General features: G+C 36.1%; 1 protein-coding gene across 1 annotated transcript in view; it reads right to left on the reverse strand.

Moving 5' to 3' along the window:
• Positions 1–26,183, reverse strand: part of DPP10 (dipeptidyl peptidase like 10) — a 259,843-nt gene that overhangs the window by 32,343 nt on the left and 201,317 nt on the right. The window contains exons 11-17 of the mRNA XM_070731023.1: positions 15,053–15,176; positions 12,017–12,055; positions 9,617–9,724; positions 7,490–7,581; positions 6,162–6,209; positions 4,777–4,898; positions 2,766–2,813 (exon numbers count right to left, since the gene is read on the reverse strand). Of these exons, the coding sequence (XP_070587124.1) occupies positions 2,766–2,813; positions 4,777–4,898; positions 6,162–6,209; positions 7,490–7,581; positions 9,617–9,724; positions 12,017–12,055; positions 15,053–15,176 (581 nt within the window). The remainder of the gene's footprint in view (positions 1–2,765; positions 2,814–4,776; positions 4,899–6,161; positions 6,210–7,489; positions 7,582–9,616; positions 9,725–12,016; positions 12,056–15,052; positions 15,177–26,183) is intronic.

The raw sequence follows: 26,183 nt of genomic DNA on the forward strand, positions 1-26,183 counted from the left end.
AATACAAACCCAAACTTTGGCTGAGATATGTTGATGATACCTTTGTAATTTGGCCACATGGTAAAGAAAAACTAGACAATTTCCTCACTCATCTCAACAGCCTACACCCCAAAATACAGTTTACTATGGAAACAGAAATCAATGATCAACTTCCCTTTCTAGATGTACTGGTCTATAAAAAACCCAATGGCAGCCTAGGACATACTATCTACCAAAAGAAAACCCATACCAACCGTTATCTAAATGCACACTCACACCACCACCCCGCACAAATCACCTCAGTGGCCAAAACTCTCATCACCAGAACCAAACGCTTAGCTGACCATGAGCACTTAAAAACTGAATTGAACAAACTCAAAGATGTACTAATTTCTAATGGATTCAAAGAGAAAACAATAACAAACCTAATCAATAAAGAGACACCCCCCAAAAAACAAGATCAAGAACAGGACAATGGCACCACCATCCTTCCTTACATCAAAGGCACCACGGATAAAATTAGTAAAATTCTACAAAAACATAACATCAAAACCTCATTTTGCACTAACCAAAAAATATCTAATATCCTAAGGAGCCCCAAAGATAAAATCCAATTAGAATACCAAGGTATCTATGAAATCCCTTGCAAAACATGTGCAGCCACATACATTGGACAAACTAACCGAAGAGTGAGCCAGCGCATGGCAGAACATATGAATGCAGTCAAGAAACAGGAGAAGACCTCCTCCCTTGTCCAGCACATTAAAAAAACAGGGCACGAAATTGACTTTGAAAAAACTAAATTACTCCACAAAACAGAGAATTTATATAAAAGAATCTCTCTAGAAGCTATTGAAATTGAAAAGAGGTCCTTTTGTTTAAATAAAAGGGATGATACCTCGCGCCTGCCAGAGATTTGGAAACCAGCCTTAAACAAAATAAACACTTCATTATAATCAATATGTCAATCCTTTAATTATTATGATTTTAGAATTTTACATTTGGAAATCAGACTTAAACAAAACACTTCATAATCTTCATGCCATTCCTTCTATAACCATGATTACACCAACCAATCAGATCACGGAAGCATAGTCACCCAATCTATTTGCTACATTCAAAGCAAATCTCCACCCCCACACTACATGCTAAGAAGAAATGTCAGTTGCTAATATTCATTTGCAAAAACACAAAGATTGGAACTCCAGCCTGATGATGGTGAATGTGATTTCACCGAAACGTCGCATAGACATGCAAAACATTACACAGGGCAAAACCCGAACTCAGAACAATCTACATACATATACCCGTGAAAATTTACGAAAACAAATATATATATATATATATATATATATATATATATATATATATATATATATGTGTGTGTGTGTGTGTGTGTGTGTGTGTGTGTGTGTGTGTGTGTGTGTCACATGTTTAAGCTGAATTTGAAAATTAAGGGAGACTAGGATAGATCTATTTCGGCCTTATTTTGGCCTCATCAGCTAGCCATACCCACTGGGACTTGAACCTGCAACCTTTGCCTTGTAAGGCAGAGAATTATCCTCTAGGCTACAGTATCCAATCCCTTCAGCTCTGTACCAGGGAAGGGTTACATTTTGTGTCGAATCACCCTGGTATATTGAAGGAACATCACAGCTCCTTTTTTGCCTCTCGGCCCAACCCAGGGCCATTTCCAAGGCAGTTAATTTTATTGATAGCCGACAATTCTATCTATATGTGTCACATGTTTAAGCTGAATTTGAAAATTAAGGGAGACTAGGATAGATCTATTTCGGCCTTATTTTGGCCTCATCAGCTAGCCATACCCACTGGGACTTGAACCTGCAACCTTTGCCTTGTAAGGCAGAGAATTATCCTCTAGGCTACAGTATCCAATCCCTTCAGCTCTGTACCAGGGAAGGGTTACATTTTGTGTCGAATCACCCTGGTATATTGAAGGAACATCACAGCTCCTTTTTTGCCTCTCGGCCCAACTCAGGGCCATTTCCAAGGCAGTTAATTTTATTGATAGCCGACAATTCTATCTATATGTGTCACATGTTTAAGCTGAATTTGAAAATTAAGGGAGACTAGGATAGATCTATTTCGGCCTTATTTTGGCCTCATCAGCTAGCCATACCCACTGGGACTTGAACCTGCAACCTTTGCCTTGTAAGGCAGAGAATTATCCTCTAGGCTACAGTATCCAATCCCTTCAGCTCTGTACCAGGGAAGGGTTACATTTTGTGTCGAATCACCCTGGTATATTGAAGGAACATCACAGCTCCTTTTTTGCCTCTCGGCCCAACCCAGGGCCATTTCCAATATATTATTTGTATGTGTGTACATGAATGTGTTGAGTTGCTTAAACAGAGAGATTTAAGCACAATATTTGTATCATTAAAAATGATCAATTAGATAACTAGCAGTCAGAAACAATTCCTTAATCCAGACTAATTGTATTAGAGCTTTAAAGTATTTTAAAGCAAATATTGTACTGTAATATGAATTCAATTTTAATAGTTATTTAAAGTGATTGTGCTACTTTGCCACCTAATTGTTTTAAGCATTAATGGGAAATAAAGAGTACGTAATAATGGAAGATCAGTATGAAAAATCCCTGATAAATTATAGCTACTGTATTAATTTCACTCTGTCCTTATTGCTTACATGCATGTTTATTCCTAGGTTGTAATTAAGATGAGGTTTAGAAATTAATTTCCTGATGGTCTCAACTGAAAGGCAGAAAACCACAAGAAAATCCCCAGTGAACTGGCATAAGTTACCTTCAGGATTAACTGTGCTGTGAAGGCTGACAATTGGAACACCAGGACCTGTAAAACACCAAAGGACAGGCACACAGAGGAAGTAAATAAAAGAAACTAGCTTTGGATTTCCCAACTTAAAAAAAAATAAAGCAAAACATCAATTATTCTAAGACAGATTTTTCAAAACTACTACTGCATGTGCTTTAATATTTAGCATATGAATGGTCACATTAATGCAAAGGCAATAGCATAGTCTGCTGGGAAATAATAAATGCGTGATTGTTATTATCTTCATCATTTCAATTTTACAGCTGAGAAATTGACACATAGAGCGATTAATAGCCTGATTACATAAAGCACAGAGTACCTGCAGCAACTATTAACTCAAAGAGAGAACAGGGAGCATTTAGACTTTGCAAAGTCATTTGGAGGCCATTAGAAAACTGAACGGAAATCTCAGAAGAAACATATCCAAATATCTTGTAGCTTTGATTCAGTGGATAGATAAGAGTACCCTTGTGAAGAAGCACCTGATTCCATAGAATTATAGATATGGAAGGGGCCTTTTAGGATGTCAAACTTGTCCCTTCCCTTCTCAATGCAGGAATTCAAATTAAAACATCCTTGCTTCTACTTCAACGCACATATTCTTTCCCCTCCTCTTCCTCCTTTTATGATCTTGCAATTTGCAATGTTCAGAATACAGGATTTCTTTAGAAATGTTTCCCCTTAGAACTGTGGATTGTGAAATGACTGTAGCAGCAAGCAAACAAGTAAGCAAGCATGCAAACAAACAAACATATGTCTATGTATTCATTCTCTGGCAACCTCAATAACCTTCATGGACATTTTACTAATGATAACAAGAATGTTATTTATGACACTGATTGATGAATGTGATCTAGATCTGCAACTATTCAGACTTTTGGCAGTGTGTAATTTGATAGTAGGGGAACAAATTGAAGGATAGCCTTTTAAATAATTTAAATAACTAGTGAATATAACTTTAGTACAATTACTTCTAGCGATCCCTCTCCCTTGGTTCTTTGTTTTGTAGACCGTTCTGTCATAGGAATGATCGAAGTAACCAGTACAAAATTTAACTTATCAAGTAAGGCAATTTTCATATGTAGTATACACAACAAATACATATATAAAGAGCCACGGTGGTCTAGAGCAGTGTTTTTCAACCAGTGTGCCGTGGCACACTAGTGTGCCGCGAGACATGGTCAGGTGTGCCGCGAAACTCAGAGAGAGAAAGAAAACAAGAGAGAGAGAAAGAAAGAAAGAGAAAGAAAATGATAGAAAGAAAGCAAGAGAGAGAAAGCAAGAGAGAGAAAGAGAACAAGAGAGAAAGAAAGCAAAGGAGAGAGAAAGAGAGAGAAAGAAAGTAAGAGAGAGAGAGAAAGAGAGGGAGGGAAGGTGGGAGAAAGAAAGACATAGAGGGAGGTAGGGAGGGAGAGAGAGAGAGCAGAAAAGAGGAAAGAAGGAAGAGAGAAAGAAAGAGGGATGGAGAGAGAGAGAAAAAAAAGGAAGGGAGAGAAAGTGGGAGAAAGAGAAATAGAGCGAAAGGGAGGAAGAGAGTGAGAGAATTTTTTCATCCAAACTTTTTTTAGCCTCATCCCCTCAATGTGCCCCATGGTTTTGTAAATGTAAAAAATGTGCCGCAGCTCAAAAAAGGTTGAAAATCACTGGTCTAGAGGTTAGAATGCAGCACTGCAGGATACTTCTGCTATCTGGCTGCAATTTGGCAGTTCAAATCTCAGAAGTCTCAAGGTTGACTCATTCTTCCATCCTTCCAAGATCGGTAAAAGGAAGACTCAGATTGTTGGGTGGCAAGAGGAGTAGAGAGGGCTGTAAACACTGTAAAGCAGTATAGCAGGTCTAAGTGCTATTGTTATAATGCCAGAGTTGAAATTTTGTATTTACTATAATAATATAAATATTTTTATTTGTAATATTTATCACTAAGATACATTTCATTTTTTAAAAATAAGTGTAATAATAGTATAAAGAGAGCCTGGCTTACCCTTACACTGTAGAATGAAATACTTGATTGAAGGACTAAACTTTGCATTAAAATATGTACAATGATCTTTCATAAAATTGCATGAGAGGCATTGACGATTCAGCATTTCAGTTGCTGACACACTAAGGAAATGAAAAAAATAAATTAATTAACCAAGTACAAGAAAACCTACAGTGTAAGGAAAATTTCTTTGGTTTTAATTGTCAATATTTCTAACACCTCATTACATAGTCCTCAACTTACTACCATAATTGAGGCCAGAATTTATGTTACTAAGTGACAGTCATTAAGTGTGTTTTGCCCCATTTCATGGTCTTTATTAACATAGTTGTTAAGTGAATCACTGCAGTTGTTAAGTTTGTAACATATTTGTTAAATGAATCTGGCTTCCCCATTGACTTTGCTTATTGGATGTTCGTAAAAGATGAACCCATGACACAGGGACACTGCAACTGTCATAAATATGAATAAATTGCCAAGCATCTGAATGCTGATTATGTGACCAAGGCCATGCTGCAATGGTGATAAGAAGGAAATATTGACATATGTCTCTTTTTTTAGTGCCACTGTAACATTGAACTGAGCAAGCAGTTGTAAGATATGGACTACCTATACTATACAGTGGTACCTCTACTTACAAACTTAATTTGTTCCGCGACCAGGTTCTTAAGTAGAAAAGATTGTAAGAAGAAGCAATTTTTCCCATAGGACTCAACGTAAAAGCAAATAATGTGTGTGATTGGGGAAACTACAAGGAGGGTAGAGGACATGTTTCCTCCCACGAGATTCCTAGAGAGGCCCCACAGAGGCTTCTCCCTGCCTTTTCCGATTACAGTTTCAGAGGCTCAGGTTTGTAAATGGAAAATGGTTCTTGAGAAGAGGCAAAAAAATCTTGAACGCCAGGTTCTTGTCTAGAAAAGTTTGTAAGTATAGATGTTCTTAGGAAGAGGTACCACTGTACTTTCTTCTCTCAAATGTCTTCCCTATGTATCACCAATTTCTTCTATCGCAAAGGAATGTAGTGGAAAATTAAGGATGTGGAAATATGTACAGTATCTGTGAACACCAGGCTTAAAATGAAAGAGAACAACACTGACTGTAACTTCATTTTTATTCCTTCTATTTCCTTGGCATTTTCCAATGCATATAAAATGCTAACTAGGCTTAGTATTATACTGTGAAGAATGTCTTGAGGTTATTATCTTTCTGTCACAATATATACTGTTCCTATGAAATTTGCTTCTTTTATAAACCCACAGGTTCATGCAGAATTTCTAAGGTATGCACAGGATATTTTTTGACATTTAAGTTAATATCTTTTTTGTAAACAAAGAGACACGGCTCTGTCAATCACTTAGGAATCACATCACACCGTATCTGCTTACCTATGTAATTGTCTTCCTCTTGGTGAATTCTCAGTACTTAAAAAATAACTGGCAAAATGAGAAAAAAAGGAACAGATGAATATATACTAATTTCCAGTAGATAATAAACATAATGAACATCTGACCTAAGGATTTCAGTGGTACAGAAGAGCAGGATCATTCTTACCATAAGTTAGATTGAAGTGGCTATCTACAAAACATCTTGAGACTCACTTATTTCTTTACATTGCTCCTGATTTGTCATTAACAAAAAAGCTTTGAAATTCCAGATTTATTTTCCCCTTTCAGGATAAGATATCCAATTCATTTTTTGAGGCCATAGTACAGTTTTATTATCATGAACATCATAATCATTCATGTTGACTAGAATGTGTCCTCAGGTTATTAAGAAGAAAACTAGAGCATTAGCATACCCGACTTTGTAAAAATAAAATACAAATTGGACTATTGCATATGCTACGTTCTATGCAGATGGAGGCTAATTAATGATTAAAAGACTTGTTTTTATTAGAAGTCTTACTGTTCAGAAGAGATTGTCTGCCTCAATTCTCCCAGATAAAAAAGGAGAAGCAAATTAACTAATGTTCAGGCAGAACAACTGATCTCGTTCCGAGAAAACGAATACAGGTTTTCAAAGTACCCACTTTGTTTTTATTAAAGACAACAGACACTTTAGCTCATTCTCATACTAGGCACCAATAACTAAACATCTGTTATATTGGAAAATGGCTTCAACACTTCTATATATTTAAATAAAATCCTTTGGAAATCTCATCACATTCAACAAGGTTTATTTCCATGCAATACAGGATTGAATTCTTAACAAAGGTAATTATTAATTAAATGATTTTCAGGAGTTCCTGAGAAATCCTTTCTGTTAATAGCACTGGGAAACACATCCATCTACAATCTAAGAAAAAGCAGCAAGAACCATTCCTTGTTATTCTTGAAGGTAAGCAGATTTTAAATATGGGAGATCCAAAGATGAAAATGTATTTAATTTTTAATCTTAATGATCTTACTATTTAAGATTCTAAAGCAAGACCACTTGAAAATATTGTTGTCTAATATAATGTTTGGATTTTCTTATTTAAATCAATACTTTGAAGCAGAATTTATTACAGCCTAGCCTTATTTTAATATTCAAGAAAAGTTACTAGAATATATCAAGAGATTAAATACAGTTTGTCTTTGTATTTATGGGCCAAGGCTATTATTAGCATTTAATAACAAAAGAAACATAATTAACATTGCTATACCAATAACATTGAATCTATCTTGATAACACAGATATTTTACCTGAACAGACAAAGAAAAATAATGCTCACATCTTTTGGGTATTTTCGTCATATGCCAAGATTTTTATAACTTCCCAGTTTCCTGATGTCAGATGTCGTATACTAAATGGTTCATTTTTAATCTGCAAAAAATAATAAATTTAACAATTTTTCTCCCATGGCTTTCCTTAATTGATCAAAGCAATTGCTTTGATTGGCAGCAAGCAATGATTAGCAGCAAGGATCAAATTGTTGCAATGATTGATAAAGGATCAAATTTTATGGGCCCCTTTGGTATCAGTCAGGATAAAAGGATAAAAAGTTGCAATTTGAAAGTAAGAGAAATGAATGGAAGAAAAAACAAATTAACAAATTAAATGAAAAATAAAAATAGATATATTTAGAGTTTGTAAAATGAAGAGATAAAATCTGCATGAGAAATATGGACTATTTAGGGAGGGAGTAAGATAAAAAGTATGTTGTCAAGGTGGTGATGTCAAAATATATTTATAGATATATTTATATTAATTCTCATAATTTGATTAATATTTGTTGACTGAGAAAGATATATGTGTGTATTTCTGTATACAAATGATGCTGTGATTTTATCTGGGAGTATAAATTATTTGCAAGAAACATTAGATATATTGTGGAATACAGTGAGAAACATTAATCTGAAAATTCATGAATCAAAACTCAAGGTATTTGTATTTGATAGGTAAAATGAAATGAATGAATTAACACAAGTTTTATACAAACAGTAAAAAATAAGCAAATAGCTGACTTTGTGTACCTTCGTAAAATGTTAACTGAAGATGGTCAAATGAATGCACAAGCAAATGGAGGTAGAAAAATAGCACATAGTATGCAGGCTATTGTGAAGAATGAACATTTGTTGAAATAAGCAAAGATGGCCTTGTATAAGCGGGTGAGTGTGAATACTTTCTTGTATGAAAATGTAAGTTGATTATATCAGCAAGACAAAAATGTATGTTGAATGCAATGAAAATGGGTTATTTAAGTTTGCAGTAAACTAGAGATAGGGCCAAAAATGAATTGAACTAGACACAATGAAAAAGTGAATAAAGTGGAGTGGAGTGGAGTGGAGTGGAGTGGAGTGGAGTGGAGTGGAGTGGAGTGGAGTAGAGTAGAGTAGAGTAGAGTAGAGTAGAGTAGAGTAGAATAGAATAGAATAGAATGGAATAGAATAGAATTTTTTAGTGGCCAAGTATGACTGGACATACAAGAAATTTGTCTTGGTGTATATGCACTCTGTGTACACAAAAGAAAAGAAATAATATAAAGTAATATGTCTGGGGTTTTGGCAGAGAAGTAAAATAAACCTCAATACAACAACCTAAATTGTATGTAAAAAAGGGTCAGGGTTTCAATTGTATAGTTACAGCTGTTATTTTGACCCCTAGAACCTCTCCCTGCACCTAGGTACTCCTGAAGTACACTGAGGTGATTGAGGCATATTACAAAATGAGGAACAAACTAAAAAAAACCTGTGTATGAAAGGAACGGGAATTGATTGAAAGGAAGGGAATGAGTGAGGAAGTCCTGGGGTTTTTTTTTGGGGGGGGGGGAAGTGGTGGTTGGGGTGCTGGTAATAGTGATGTTGGTGATGACACTATCCTTAAAAAGAGGGAAGATACAAATTATAGCATTTGTTTTGCTGAGCATTCACCTGTGTTAGAAAAATACTGATGTCCACACATATATGTGAGTTATGAGGTTGTTTTGGACAACAGATATCCAACTTGTGAGCAGCCCTGAGTCTTTGGAGAGGGGCGGCATAGAAATGCAATAAATGAATGAATGAATGAACGAACGAACGAACGAACGAACGAACGAACGAACGAACGAATAACTCTTATATCTTACAGTTAATTTCCTTGAATTCTCAATGAGAGTATATCTTATAGCATGTCCTTAAATAGTTCACTTCAATGGGATTCAGGGACTGGTTTGTCACATAGCTAGGGATTCATACATTATTCATTCTTCTGTATGCTTATTTTGTATGAACTTATATGTAAGCACAATTAAAAACGAATCTGTTATTCCCCGTAACACCAATCTTGTGAAGTAGGTTGAGTGGACAGACTATAATTTGCTCAGAGGTGCCCAATGAGTTTCTGTGGTTGAAATCTAACTTAAGTAAAAGAGGCTCACCTGAACATTAAACATAGCAATATGGTGGAATTCACCACGACCACCTTGTTTAACTGGAACTGTCATAAAAAATGTATTGCCATCTTTAGAAAAAACTGGCTCCTCATTCTAAAAAAACAAACAAACCCAGAGAAAAAAAATATTGTTAAAAATTACCTAGTATATGCTATCATTTTTACAGATGGTATATTCAAATACTGAACACATTGAAGATAAACATATATTATTATGGTATAAATATGATTTCAATTTTTTTTACTGTTTTTACAATGGTTTATAAGACACTCAGGGTTATAAGGGTCAGGGGCATAAGGTGGGTAGCTACAGATACCTTCTAAATGAATAAAGAGTCAAGATAATAAAGCACAAAACTAATTCAAGAGGCAATTCCATTACTTAGAAATATCCCCCTTCTCCAAAATAGCAATTTTAAACTGCTTCGCAATAGAGTAAATCCTTCTTTGTGCCTTTAGGTTAATGTATGGATAGCTTAAGGTAAGCACAGAATAGAACTCATAGGCAAGTTTCACCATGATTTCCTAACCTCCATGTATTTTGACAGAGATCCAAAGGGAAACTGAACTTGCCTTCACAGGAACACAAGAAGGCTTTATATGCAAGCTGGCTCTGGGAACATTCTGAAAGACCTCCTCACCTTGGAGGAAATGCAAGTACATTTCTCCTGACCTCCAGACTATTACTTAAAGAGGGTTAACCTCCTGGAACACAGGACAGCTTTTTACAGTGAAATATTATTACCATTAACACTGTAAGAAATTTACATGAAACTTCTGTCTTCCAGTAAGTTATTGTGAATCATTGGTTATGTATGTATTTTCTTATGGATTGGAGATATCTGAAAATACAAATATAGTCTATGATAATTACTTCACACATGTATGTATGTATGTATGTATGTATGTATGTATGTATGTAGGTAGGTAGGTAGGTATGTATTCAACTGTTATGCCACCCAATTCGTGTGTATGTGTTTGTGTAGCCCTGCCATACTAGTTCCTTTAAAAGAGGCTTATTTAGGATCTCATTGGCCAAAGAATTTTGGCTGGTTAGGTCTATGAGAAGAGCTTTTTCCTTCTATGGCCCCTGCTCTCTGTAATATTTTCCCATTAGAGATGAATTGTTTGCCCACACTCCTGGCCACTGGAAGAGTCTGAAAACCTGATCATATTGTCTGGAGATGGTTGTCACAGTAGAGAAGATCTCCATGCCCAGACCATTCATTGTCTTGGTTTTTAGCTTTGTATTTAATTGTCTCAATTTTAATTCCTTGGCATTATCTTTTGCTTTATCTTTTCATTATACTATAATCTGTCCTAAGCAACTTAAAACTAAGGCAAGCTCTGCAGCAGAGAAAGCCACCTCTTGAGATCCACCAAATGTGATTCCCTAAAAGGACACACAATATGCTGTCACTGCCACATCCAATAGGGCAGGATGATAAAATTGGGGACAGGTGAGTCCTCAGGTAATCCAGTGCCATAGCGTAAAGGGTTTTAAAGATGAGAGCCAGCACTTTGAATTGGACCTGGAAGCAAATGGGCAATAATTGCACCTTGAAGAACAGAAATGTAACATGCACAGTTATAGGAGCACACATAACTGCCTGTGCTACGGTATTCTGCACCTGCATGTGGATGGTTTCGAATACTCTTCAAGGTCAGTCCCATGTTGAATGCATTATACTAGCCTAATCTGAAGGTGACTAGGGCATAAGTCACTATTAGCAAAGTCTGCCTATTCAGGAATGGGCACAAGTGTTGCATGACACAAAGCTTTGCAAAAGCTTGGATTTTATAATATTATTTACTATGTATAATATTAAATTTTATAAATTTTTGGCTTTATTTTAAAAATGGGAAGCTCATTAAAGGCTATTTTGCATCATCATGTTTGCAAATAAATGGTTTCTTGTCTAATGCATTGAAATTAATTTCTATTAGACCCTTGATTAGGCATTTGTCTAATGACAGACTTATTATATACTGCTCTGAAGGAAGGAAAAGCTAAGGGTCTCTTCCCTTTGGCAATCTATGGGGACATGGGCCAAAAGGCAGATTTTCTGTATGTAAGTCCTATCCTGTGGGAACCTATGCTCCCTTTTTGCCTGGCTGATTGTATAACCATTTATATTAACTATGCCAATGTATATAGTTTAATATATAATATAAACTGCGAGGAATCAGAATAAACTGGACAGTATAAAACTGCAAGCAATCAAAGACCTATACTAGAATTTTATTCTACGATGTCATCAGAAAAAATACAGAAACTATAGTGAGGTACCAAGTCATTTAATTTTACATTCTGCTGAAATTACTCCCAAGCTTTTAAGAAATAATCAATACCTGTATTTTTTCTAAATAATTAATAATACTATACCTGCTTTGAAAGCCAGACTTCAGATGTAAATTCATACTTCTAAAAACAACACAAAATATACTTAAGTATGCATAAATATCAAGAAGTTATTTATTGGACAATTATATGCCTAATAGGTTGCATTTTGAATCTTAAAATTGATAGATTGGTCAATTTTTATTAGCTGCCACAATCTATTCTAACATGAGTGCTCTTCAGTTATACGGAGCGGTTCAAGAAATGTCCGTAATAGCCATATATGGCAATTTGAGGGGAGGCTGTGAAAGGAAAGGATGGAAGACAGAACAGAAAGAAACAATTGCAACAGTCGACTGACAGAAATGACAACTTAGTTCAAATAGATATGAGATCTAGGGTGAAGTATTTAAAGCATTCAAAGAAATGCTGTACTAATTAACTTATACGAGAGTGTGAGAAATTTAAAATAACTTTAATAGAATAACAGAGTTGGAAGAGACCTTATAGGCCATCTAGTCCAACCACTGCTCAAGCAGGAGTCTATACCAGTGATGGCAAACCTTTTTTTTCCTTGGGTGCCAAAAGAGCATGAGTGCATGCTATTATGCATGTGTGAGTGCCACACCCATAATTCAGTGCCTGGGGGGAGGGGGCAGGGCGAAAACAGCTTCTCCAGCCGTCCAGAGGCCTTCTGGAGGCTGGAAACAGCCTATATCCCAATTTTTGGTGGACCCAGTAGGCTCGTGTTTTACCCTCCCTAGACTCCAAAGGCTTCCCTGGTGCTGGGGGACAGTAAAAATGCCCTCCCCCACCCCCCAGAGGCTCTCTGGAAGCCAAAAATCCCCCCCCCCCGAGACTATCTTGGTGACTTACAAACACACACATATTCTGAAAATAGAAATCCATGTATTGGAGAGCTCCAAGATTTCTGAAAGCATAATTATGAACTATTGTGCCTTTAAATTAGCTACAAAATTGCATATAGCCAACTCTATTTGACACAAAAGGTACACAAAAGTGTAGGTTGTTCAGCATTACTTAGAGAAGTAGTAATCTCTTTCAAAGATAATTCCTCTTGTTGCTGTTTTTAATTTGAACATTAAATAACAGCATTTTAATGGGAGAAATCTGTAAACCCATAAAGGCTTCAAACACTTGTTCTTCTTTTATGATTCTAGTTTAAACAAGGGACACTAGAAGAATGAAGAAAAAACATTCTTTTTTAAATTAAAGAATTTATGAATGTATGAATTCTACAAATAAAATGCCAAACAACTGTCAGAAAAAAACAAGGCTTTTTAATATTTTTTTGTTTGCAAGTCTACAGAAAAACCACCCAATCTAAAGTGGTATTCCACTACCAAAGCAACAAACCAACATCCCACAAGAGAAGTTGTGTAAGGACTTTCTTTAAGTGAGCCCTAGCTCACTGCAGCAACCCAAAATGGCAGAAAAGGGAAATAGAACATTTATACAACATATTTCAACAAAATGGATACCCACGCAACTTTATCAAAAAGTCCCTGAGCACTCAATCCAATGTAGCACAACCAACACAAAAGTTGCTAAAAAGAATTACATTACCATGCCTCAAGAATAACTCAGAAACCACCAACAGACTAACTACAACCACATTAAATCAGCACAGCACACAATCCAGATAAAGCCCTTCAAACCATCCTTAGCAAACCAAAAGACCCAGCAATCCCAGAGGAAACAGTACAGTATACTGCACAGTATATAATTTAATGTTTATCTATCATATATATTTGGATATGTGAGGTTGGTGTAATGGAAGAAAACACATAATTATCAAGAAACTTCCTTTTACAGTACTTTTGTAATGTAATTCAAATATGTATTATATCATAGTGTGAAGTTATATAGGACTATCACAACTTTTTATGTATTGTTAATGAGAGTAAAATGCTTTGTTATGTATCTCTGTATTTGGGTATGTGTATACGTACAAAAGAATGTTGTGACTCAGTGGCTAAGACACTGAACTTGTCAATCAGAAAGCTGGCGGTTCAATGGTTTGAATCCCTAGCACCGTGTAATGGGGTGAGCTCCCATTACTTGTCCCAACTCCTGCCAGCCTAGCAGTTTGAAAGCATGTAAAAATGCAAGTAGAAAAATAGGGACCACTTTGTTGGGAAGGTAACAGCACTCCATACGCCTCCATACCAGCCATGTGACCAAAGAGACGTCTTTGGAGCTCTTTGGCTTAGAAACAGAGATGAGCACTGCCCCCTAGAGCCAAAAACAACTAGCGAATCCAACTGATTATTCAAAACAGGATCTATAAGAAAAAAAAATAAAAATAGCAAAACTAGAAAAAAAAAATGAAGTTAAAAAGAAAGGAAGAGAAGAAAATACACTCTCAAATAACACAGTAAGACTTCTTTCTAGTTAATACAGCAAAAATAATAAAATCGTATTGATTCAAATCATCAGTCATTTTTTTCAACTACAAATTAAACTGATCATATTGTCTGATTTTCTACAAGCTAATATACAAGCTGACAAATCTTACTTGGCCAGTGTTTAGAGTCTGGTAGATCCTCTGTATTATTTTCTGAACAACAGAGGCAGGTTAAACAATTTACTTAGACATAAATTACTAGTTTGCCATTAATTCTTTTCAAAAAGAGCACCTTGCTGCTGACAGTATTATGAGAATCCAAAATTATCTATTGTTATAATACCAGTAATTGCTGCTTCATCTCCTGGATAAGTGCTGCCAGATATCCTACTGAGAATTCAAACTGTTTCCTCATTCTATTTAGCTTTGTCAAATAAAGATAAATTTTTGGAACCCAAAATAGTTTTGTGGATACCCAGCTGTTCTCCCTACCTGACTTTTTTAGCCCATAGAGTTGGAATGAAGAACAAAAGTATCATCTGATATTTATGTTCATGGCAGGCTGTCTTAGTAAGCACACTTAGATCTACAGCGAGGTACTATATATTTAACACAAGATGTATGTTAATGCATGGAAATGAGCTGAAGTCAAAATAAACCACTAAAGCTTGCCCTACATGCATAAGAGACATTATGAATAAGAAATTTCATACCATACTACAGGCACCAGTGGTTGTTTCACATACAGTAAGGATGGAGATATTTTGAGGCCTGTTTAGCCACCGCACCACTGTCTTAGTGTTGCTCACCCACTTGACCATTGTTACATAATATTCTCTGCAACAGAAATGGATTGTAAAATGCAGAAGTTACAAGCAGGTCATATCAATTGCTTTAAGATACATACAGTATATACAAGACATTGAAAAATTGCTAAGGGCCAGTATTCAGATATTTAATATTCAAATAATCTTCAAAATTGACTTTAGCATATTCCGAATATATAGGATAACTCTCATGTCATTTTGATCACAATTCTTTGCCTTATAGTTTATCAGACTAAACAATGGAGATACAACTTTCAAATCCATAAGCAAAATGCCAACATGGTGTCAGAAAATACAATACATGGTTTATTATTTAAGGAATTGGACTGAAGAATACATGTAAGATGAAGTGACCTTGGACCAATCACTCTCTCTTAGTACAATGAACAGGACTGTCCCTGTGAGTAAAAACTGGAGAATGGAGTACTATCAATGTCACCTTGAGCTTCCAAATGAAAAACAGGGCATACCAACATAATGGTATCATAGCATTATTCATAATTTTTGGCTACTTAAGAGAAGCTACTAATGATATTTATGGTTCAAGCTATTCCCTCTCCCTCTAATAGAAGTCCTGTTGGATTGTCATGCAGAAATAATTATGTAAGGTAGTTTTCATTACCAGCTTTGCCATCATTTAAACTTAGAAATAGTTAAGTTCTTTGTTGATTATGTGCCATAAAATTGTTGCCATTCTTAGTAATCCATAAGTATAGGACTCATACTTATATTTCCTCTTATAAGAATATCAATCCACATCAAAAGGTGAAAAATAGTTTACAGGAATACACCTGGATTTCCGATGACATTTCTGACATTTAACGATAATTTTGCCACAACTCAAAATGTTGTCTTATTATTTAATATTTTGAAATAACGTTATATTTTTTCATTACTAGTAGTCCTTGAGAACACCTTGCTGTTTACAGTATTATGAGAATCCAAAATAATCTATTGTTATACCAGTAATTGCTGCTTCATCTCCTGGATAAGTGCTGCCAGATATCCTACTGGTAGTCCTCAACTTACAACAGTTCACTTAGTGACCATTTGAAGTTACAATGACACTGGCAAAAAAGTGACTGATGACCATTTTTCACACTTATGACTGTTGCAGCATCCCCATGGTCATGTAACTTACATTTGGATGCTTCACAACTGACTAACATTTATGACAGTTGCCGTGTCTGGCGATCACGTGATCTCCTTTTGCGACCTTCTGATAAGCAAAGTCAATGAGGAAACTAGATTCACTTAATAACTACATTACTAATTTAATAACTGCAATGGTTCACTTAACAAATGTGGCAAGGAAAGTAATAAAAATGGGCAAAACTAAAAATTTCTCACATAGCAATATACAGTAAATTGCTGCTCAATTACAGTTGTAAGTTGAGGACTACCTGTTTTTCAATTTGATGGTTACAAGAATGTTTATGATTTATAGGTAGTCTCGACTTATAGCCATTCACTTAGTAATTGTTTGAAATTACAGCACCATGAAAAAGTAACTTATGACTGCTCATATGATAAAAAATTTGGGTGGTTGATAAATTATGTAGTTACCAGTTGCAGGATCCCAGGATTACCATTCGTAAACTCCCCATCCAGATTCTGACAAGCAAAGTCAATTGGAGAAGTCAGATTTGCTTAATCAATATTTGCAGTGATTTCCTGAACAACTGCAGTGATTTGCTTAACAATGGTGGCATAAAAGTTGTAAAATAGGATGCAACTCACTTAACTGCCATGCTTAGCAGCAAAAAAGTTTGAACTCCACTGCAGTCAAGGACTACCTGTATTGTGATACTTTCCCCCCTCTTTCTTATATTTTGGAGTCCTATCCAAAAACACAGCAACCCTTTATTTTATTGACTAATATTTGACACATGCTTAATAAAATAAGCAGATATTAAACTCTCAAAATAAAAGAGATTTCTATTATTATAATATAGACACCGATATTTTATACTCCAATTATCCTTTTAAAAAATCTTACAATTTTTAGATCAATTTCACATTTAGGCATCACCTTCACACTGTCATTTGGTGTGTCCAACACAGTAGTGGGTTGCTGCCAGTTTGGACTAGTTTGCCTGAACCGGTTGTAGAAATTTGCCCCCACTTGCTGAACTAGCAGCGATGGCCATCCCAAACCGGTCCTCCAGTCGCTGCTCCTTGAAAAGCAGCTGGCAAATAATTCTCTGCGCATGCGCAATTCCCACGGCCGACTTACCAGCCGATGGGGTTTGCGGCGATCGGCGGGAGAGGAGGCCGCCATGTTGGGGGCGGAGCCACGGCATCCACGCTGTAGGGGGTGCCGTGATGACGTGGTGTGGTGCGTGTGCACCGATTGGCCGGGCGAGCCAGGCAGCCCTATATAAGGGGGCTGCCTCATGGCGCAGCAGTCTCGCCCGGATCAGCGTGAGGCACCCGCCCACCCTCCCTCTGTTACAGGGTGCATATGATGGGTCGCCCTCTGGGGGCCGAGTAGGAATTTTTTGCAGTCGCAGCAGAATTGGACGAGCTGCGATTGTTTTTTCGCCTACTCCACTCTGTGCGTGGGAGTGTGGTTAGGGGGTGGCCCCACCAACTAGCGCCCCCCCCTTAGGGTCACTGGGGGGAGGGGTGGCCGATAGGGGGCAGAAAATAAAGTAAATAGCAACTGGTGATCTCCTTTAGGGGCACCTCTACTGAGGTGAGGGGCGAGCTCCTTCTCGGATTACAGGGCTCGACCGGCTTGGGTTCGGGGAGGGGGTCGCTCCTGTGGCTCGCTTGCTGGTGATTAACATAGACCAGTAGCGAGCCATCCCACACGCCATGGGTGGCGTGGTAACGGTGCAGGGGACAGGTGTAGTTTACCAGGACCCGCACCCAGTTTCAAGGAGCTTTCGCCCGAGTGTTGCTCTGTTGAATTGGCTTAAAAGTTAATTCCGCCCCCATTTGATTTATGCACCCTGCAGGTCACGTGGGGTTAATTGTTTAAATAAGTTAATCGGTTAAAGAAGTTAAGTTGAGTTGTTTGAATAAAAGTGACCCCATTATACCCACACCTTGTGTCCGACTATTACTCCGCCTGCGCCGCAAAAGCTTCTGGGCATACGCAGAGGGTCATTTACCCAATGCACTTCTGAAACATACTTCTGACATGATGCGAACCAGTAGGGAAGGTAAGTGGAACATACCCCAGATCAAACATAACTTAATTCAACTGTTTTGTTTATTGATGCCTCTGTATGGGAGAAGGAAACTTTTGTTTAAATTTCAAGTTTCTTGGAATGTCAGTTATATGCTATAGGAAGCAGAGTCACTTTTTCAAATTGTGTGGTGGCTCAGTTGCTTAATATTCCGTCAGTGCCTTTCATTGTTGCACATACCTCTTTCACACACATTTACTTACAAACAAATAAAGACACTTCCCATTCCTATCTCCTCAGTTGACCAGTGGAGATTAGCTGAGGAATATTGGCAGTTTCTATGGTAATATGAATACTTCAAAATTTCAGAAATAGAGATTGTGTAAGAAGCATCCGTGAAAGGACAGCAAAACTACTTCAGAAATTGCTCCTGGCTATCCTTGCCTGCATACTGTTTCAAAGCAGCCATTATGAATATGGGCAAAGAAATGGCTCATTATACAACTTCTGGAAATAATTTTATAACATCAATATATTTTTTTTTGCTTTGTTCTGAGAAACAGTGTATTGTCTTGCAGTGGAGGAATAAAGAACTGGACTTAATTTTGAAATCTTAGAAATTGGAAGAGAAGTTTTTTTTCTCCTCCTCCTCCTCCTCCTCCTCTCAATACTGAATAGGAGATACCCTGGGAAAAGGTTAGTACCAGGAATGAAAGATGGTGGATTGAAAGAGGAAAGCCTGTGGGGCAGCGTTTCTTCATATTTGGGTCAGAGAGCAGGCAAGATCTGAACGCAAGGACAAGGAGACTCTTCATGAATAAGCAATGATAATAGAAGACTGGGTGAATCTTTATTGAATAGAAAAAAAGCCAATGAGCTAATTTGTTATTTAAAAGGATCCCCCAAGCTCCCCCCCCTTTGAATCCAACTTTTGACATGTGCAGAATGCAAAACCTTATAAAGTCTCACCAAATCTCCCACTGCAGTCTTGGAAGCTACTTGCCTTATTGAATTTAGAGCACACTTATAGGCAGCGTTGGCCAAATCTGAGAGTACTTTAAAGAGGAGCTGAGAGCAGTCTCTCACTCCTGTAGAAAGTCTGACAGAAACAGTAGATATAATTTAAGATAGAGGGAAAGATACGGCAGTAGTCATACATTGCCTGAAAGGCACCCCTATTGAGGAATGTACTGAATGTTTGGGGAAAATTTTGCAACCTTTCAGTCCTATTATTCTGCTGATATGAAATATAATACCTCATGTATTATTATAATTGGTTCATGTTTTCCAATAATTGATTTGACACAAGATAACACAAAGATAAATGAAATGGAATGTTTAGAAACTTCAAGGATTTGTTTTCAGATGGCTATAAATTGAAAGTTGTAATCCAAGAGCATGTGACTAACTCTTTCTACCTAAAACCCTTATTTTGGAAAGTGTCTGAGCATTTGCAAGGAATACAATAAGCTATTTTGGTACATAAATCTACTACTACCAAAATAGTTATGTAACCCTGTTGAGGAGGAATGTGAGTAACATAATCGATTGAAATAGAATTCCAAGATCCAGACAGGGAAGAAGGTGGCTGAATTAAATTGGCTGACTGTGCAAGGACAACCTTGGTCTGGCAACAGACATGATAGGATATTTCTTGATATCTGGTCTCATTCTTCAGCCTCAGAACTCTGAGCACCCAATGAAAACTTTTAAACACTCCCCTGTGGTTCAGCAATTTGATTGTCATGATAGAGTTGTCCTTGAGTGAAGAACAACATGGTGTATCATCTTACATAAGCCACAGAGGATAAATTAGTCTGTGGTCCTCTGGAAATTGTATGATATATGATTCTTATTGTTGCAAATAGGCTGATCTAACAGATGTACTGTCTATTTTCCTCCCCATAATCTTTTCCAGAAGATTTATACTTGGGGAAAGGGGGAAACTGTTTGGTTTCCAGATTGTGATTGAGAGGATTAAGCATGAAAGATCATATTCAGATTTTTCTGATAATATATATGGTGACTTTTTTTTAGATCCAGAAATATAAGTGACATTAAATTTAAAATAGAGAAAAATGAATCCACCTGATCTTGTAAGGTATGATGGATTGTGCTTTCTGTAAGTGTTCCATATTCTTCAGATATGTCTGTACTGGTTTATTTCCTCCAAGAAATGTCTGCCATATTACAATGCTGCTTTGGTCATAAGCAACTCTTTATTGAAAATGTCATGGTTCCTTTCCTCTGGGAAAAGCAATTTATAATATAATGCATAAAGCAAGAGATCTTCCCACACCATTTTTTATGTTTTGAAAATGCCTCATAATATTGTGTCTGTCTGATGTGCCTGTTTACAAAATAAAAGGATGAGTGGGGACAAGATGTCTGATGTCTCAAAGTTGTCATTTGAGACAATATGAACCTCTGTCCCATTTTTAGCAGTTCAGTCTTGTGGACCATGCAAAATCATTAATATTTTCTACTGGTAAAAACTTGCAAAGCCCATAAAAATAGTGGACATCTTTCAGAGTCTCTAGATGGTTGCTATAAGAGAACTGACTACTTTTGCAGGATTAATTTCTATTCCCTCTCTATAGACATCTAGTAACACAAACAATCTGTTTGGAAATATCAAAAACACATCTCCACCTTTAGTAAAATTATTATATTTGAGGAGTCTCTACTTAAAATACAAATCTTGTGTAAAAATGGATGCTATGAAAAAATCAGTTTTCCGACAAAGTATAGTACTACATATTTGACAAAAATATAAGAAAGGATTTCATTGATGAATCTAGAGAGACAGCAGGACAATTATTCAATCAAAATACTACCATTGTGAATTTCAATTTTCCATGCCTGGTACTAAAGGCATTTAAAAATTCAATAGCCCTCTTTCAAACTGTGTCTTTCAAATTGATGAAAATATGTGCTTTTAGCAGATGAGAAATAAGAGTTAGTGGGTGGTGGTTTCTAATTGCCACATAGTTCAGAAATCTACATCATGAATAGTCTTCAAGGAATTATTTTTCTTGGATACAAAAAACTTAGGTACAGATGCTGGAGATGTACAAGGGGAAATGAATCCCTTCTTCAAATTGTCATCCAGAAGCTCTTGTAAGGTGGTCAGTTCTTGAATAGATGTAAGATAGTGTCTCTTAGTTGGAATCTGGACTCCTGACTTGAAGTTAATTATGTAGTTACGTGCTTGGTGAGGAGGCAGGGTAATTGTGACTTCCATTCATAGTGAACTAGTTGTCTTGAAAAGAGCAGATATGGCATTATGGTAAGATCAGTGGCCAGATGGCAATTTCTGGCTGGTCAAATCTCTCTGGATGAAGGAGATATTCTGAAATTATTTTCCTGTACTCTGGACAGCTGCTTTTGAGTAGAAAATTAGGTTTTATGCAATTGGCTGATGAGTTGAGTGGCTGGGAATTAAGACATTTTCACCAAGCTGATAGCCTGTCTCCACATAAAGTTTTGCTGAGCCTCATTTCTTAATCACTTTTGGAAACAGTTTTAAAATTGCTTTTCAACTATTAAAAGAACAAGTCTTATAACATGCACTGGGTAAGTTTCCTTTAATTCCTAGTGAAAGAAGTTTAAAAAAATCTCTTTAAAAAATAAACAGCAAAAGATGATTAAAATAATTGAACTAGTAGTGTTATAAGATTAAGGGTTTAAAAGCATTTAAAATAAGATTTTGAAATTAATAAGAATCCTTCCCAATGTCCTGTTTCTAGTTTCAATTACTGACTCAAACATTGCTGCTATATCTCTCATTTTATTGAAGGCCAAGATATAATGGCATGCATACCAAAACAGTCTCAGATGTTTGCCTGAATGAATTGCTTTCAAATAGTAGCACACAGAAGAATAGTCCAGAATTAGTCCAAAATTCCAAAAGCTAGGTCAAGGTTGTCAGCCAATCCAAAAATAAGAGGATTAAGGTTTCTTACATGAGCAGGAACATTATGCAAGAGCTGGAGATCAGACAGTTGCTTCCATGAGGGATCATTCATCAGAGCTGTCTCTTAAATCAGGCTGTAGCCAGATGTTTTTAATCAAGAGATTGACTGCCTTGCTTGGCAAGAAGCCTAAAGGAATGATGTTGCTCTGTTCTTCACTCTACTCACCAGATGTAGGGGCTGTGAAGTCTGATGTCATCAAAACCATCTGACTCTTCCACCTGTTCCTGGGTTTGATGAGCCTCCTAAGGCTGACACTCTACAGGTTCTGTTGGAGCCTCTTCTTCAACATCTGAGTTGTTTGAGTCTTGGATCATGACACTCGAGGGAAAATGCTGTTGTTTTGAATTCTTAAAAGAAAAAACGATAGGATGGGAATTTGAATGCTGAACACTAGAGGGAACCAGAAGGAACTAAAGATTACAGTTAAAAGAGAAAAATGCTTAAATTTGATTTACTAACTTAGAATGGAGCAAAATATTTTAACATTGGAGCTATTGGTGATATTTGTAAGCAATGGATCCAGAAATTAATAATAAAAGAGTATGCCATTATAGAGTTTTCCTGCAAATGTGGAGTCTCTTTTTATTTTTATTTTTTTACAACTCAACCCTATGCTCATCCACTGGTACAGCAGGAATTTACTCACCAGCTTGATGCCCAAGGTTGACAACATGGGCTGAAATAGACTGATTAGTCCAAAGTTACCCAGCCACCTTTCATGCTACAGGTAGACTGTCCTTAAAAGATATATTGGAATTGGAACAAGTTTTATAAGACAAAACAGAGTTTGATCTGAAAATAGATTTAAAAATAACAAATTTCAAGGCTAACATGGTAAAGATGTTAAATTTAATACACAAATGAAACTGGCTGATGTCTTAATAATTAATAGGATTATATAAATGGCAAACGAAAAGAGTAACTTGGATAGCTATATTATTTTGAGTTACAAAAATGATCCATTTAAGTTCTGAAGAACTTTGTGAAAAGAGACAAAGAAAAAAAATGAAAGGAAAACAAGCATTATTTGAAGAGATTAAAGATCAAGATTGTTAAAAGAAGGAACTTAAACTGGATTTATTTGAGCAAAGTTAAAATAGCCATGTTGTTCTTTCTGTTAATTATTATAATAATAGACTTTTACTGACCAGGATTGAATCATGAGATTTCAAGGATCTGTTTATAGATAAGAACTGAGACATGGGAAGAAGGCATTGTTGCATTTTAAGATAAGGTGTTAAAATTATTGATACTGATTTTGACAAATGGGGAAGTCACTTCTTTAGATATGTTTGTACTTTTTCTTGTTTGTACTTTTAAAAATATTTTTCTTCCTAAATTATTTTTTGTTTTTTTCTACTTTCTCTTTTTTTCTTTTCTTTTTTTCACTTTTTTAATTAGTAAAATTATTATAATAAAAAAAGAAAGATGGAAGGTTCATTCCTTGTTCTTGCAAACACTCCCAAACTCTCTGTACTTTTTTGGTAAGCAAAATGATTGCCAGAACTGTTCTTCAAAGAAAAAGGCAAGAGTAGGAACTTTGCAAATCATACTGCTCACACTTTTGATTGGCCCTTGCTGCCAGTGGACATCTGGATCACTATTTTGAGCCCAATCAATGAGTCAGGGAAATAAGTTATGATAAAATGGAATGGAAATAATTCTGTAGGATCATTTATTATCAGTTGTTAAAGTATTGTACATTGCATGATAAAAGCAGGTCAATTTTTAACCACAAATAAACATTTCTCTTTGTCAGTAGCTTAAACTGCAGTATTATCTTATCTGCGACACTGGCTGTGCACCTGAATCTAGAAAAGGGGAGAATTGTATTTTTAAGTCTGAGAGTGTACGAAGAGTAACAAGAATAAAATATGCTTTTCTGCTATTGTTGTCTGAACTCTTCACTGCCGGAGGCTCTCTGTTGAGATCTTGGGAGTGAAATCTATGAGGCTCTCCAAAGATGATACTCTGGAATGATTTCAGCATTAGCTTGCTACACAGTCCACAGTCCCAATGTAACTTTTGGCTAGATGCTCTATAGCTCTGCAGTAGAAACAAACTGTCCTTTTCTGTTTGTCTGCTGTGTCCTTCTCTGTTTGTCTGCTGTGGACATAAACCTGCTTTTATTTGTATGACTTCTCCAGTGTTGACATCTAAGGAGTCCACAAAGTGAGGGATCTCAATTTTTTCAATCTTCCATCAATATTGAGTGCCACTTCAATGAATTGAGTGGCTATAGAAATATATAAATTAAAGAAAAAAAAGACAACATGCCACAGAACATTTTAACAATATGCCTCACCCCACTCATTTCTCAGTTTATCAGCAAGTCCTTCCTCAAACTGGTCAATCAGAATAAGACCATTCCATTCCATATTTATGTCTTATGATTGAAACCTGGTAGATTCTCATAAAATCTGTGATCATCTGCTTTAGCTTGTGAAACACTGAAATTTTATTTATTTATTAAATGTGTTTGCCGCCCCATCTTGCCATGAGGCATTTTGCTGTAACTCTCCTTTCTGAATCATCAAAAGGTCTAATATTTGAATGAAGTTCTGATAATTGTCCATTTTCTTATCGCTCTCAATGAAAGGCACAGTCCAACTCCTTTCTGCAGACTCAAACAAAAAGCAATATTTAAGCACTTTTCAGGACATTCTGTTGTCCAAACCAATATAAACAATTCATTTGGGTTGTTATAGTCAAAAAATGTTCCTGAAGTCCTCCAGAGTTCTCTGACAAACTTCGATGAGAATAACATTGATTGGATGTAAGTATTTTGAATCTCTCTTAGCTGAGCAACATTTTGTCATAATTTTTGTTAGATGTTCTATATCATTGTGCAGGTTTGTTATATATATAATCACTTGCTGTTGATGTTGTAATCATTTTCAGCAACTCATCTTTCAGACAATGGGATGCCTCAAATATCAAATGAGCATTTCATCCAAAATGTTCTATTATAAAATTGTGAGACTTTCAAGCATGATGTCAGCTTTTCAGAACTGGCCAGGTATAGACAACTGAAGGCCTATCAAAATTCCACTTTATCGTTATGGGATATAATAATAGTATCTTCCTTTTTTTCTTTTCAAGATTAAGTTGATATTTACCTAACAGTCCTCACATTCATCTATGGAGATTCTCAGTAATTCATAATTGTCCAAAAGGTGCTTTTTCGAGAGACAACTGGACGTTCTGGTTTTTATTTGAAGATGTTTCACTTCTTATCCAAGAAGCTTCTAAGCAAAACATCTTCAAAAGGAAAACATAATGTCTCGTTGCTTCTTGAAAAACTATGTTTGGGAGTTCTTGTATTCCTCCTTTGTTCTTATTTACTGCACTCCTTTGCACTACTTTTGTAAGTAGCTTCACATTCTTCTAAAAATTTTGTAATTGCACTTGAATATTATCTCATTAACAAAATATAATAAATTGTGAACAAAATATAATAAATTGTGAAGGTGCTTATAGTATGATTATGTATAAACAAAATTAAAGTACCCCATTTGATATTAATACAAAAAGAATTTGTGGAAATAATAGAAGCTGTTTGTGGAATGATACCAATGCATAGAATTCATCAGGCTAGTACTTCATAGTCATATTTATCTTTGGAGATGAAATACTATCATCTTTAGCAATCAAAACCTGACCTCAAAAGGCCATCAAGGGAATGCCCTTTGTCTTTCATGTTTATATTCAGCAAGTTAGGAGATAATTACTTAATATTCTTAATTTTGAATTTTTGGAATGTTTCAATTAAATCACATAGCAAATTTTCAAACTTGTCATAATGCTTATCTTTGATGTCTATGGAGATTTTCAGTCATCCCAGTCATGGTTTTCCCAGAGGTGCTTTTTTCAAGAGGCAGCTGGACTTTCTGGTTTTTCTTT

This window comes from Erythrolamprus reginae, chromosome 1 (assembly GCF_031021105.1).
Source record: "Erythrolamprus reginae isolate rEryReg1 chromosome 1, rEryReg1.hap1, whole genome shotgun sequence".
In the NCBI taxonomy this organism is placed as follows: domain Eukaryota; kingdom Metazoa; phylum Chordata; class Lepidosauria; order Squamata; family Dipsadidae; genus Erythrolamprus; species Erythrolamprus reginae.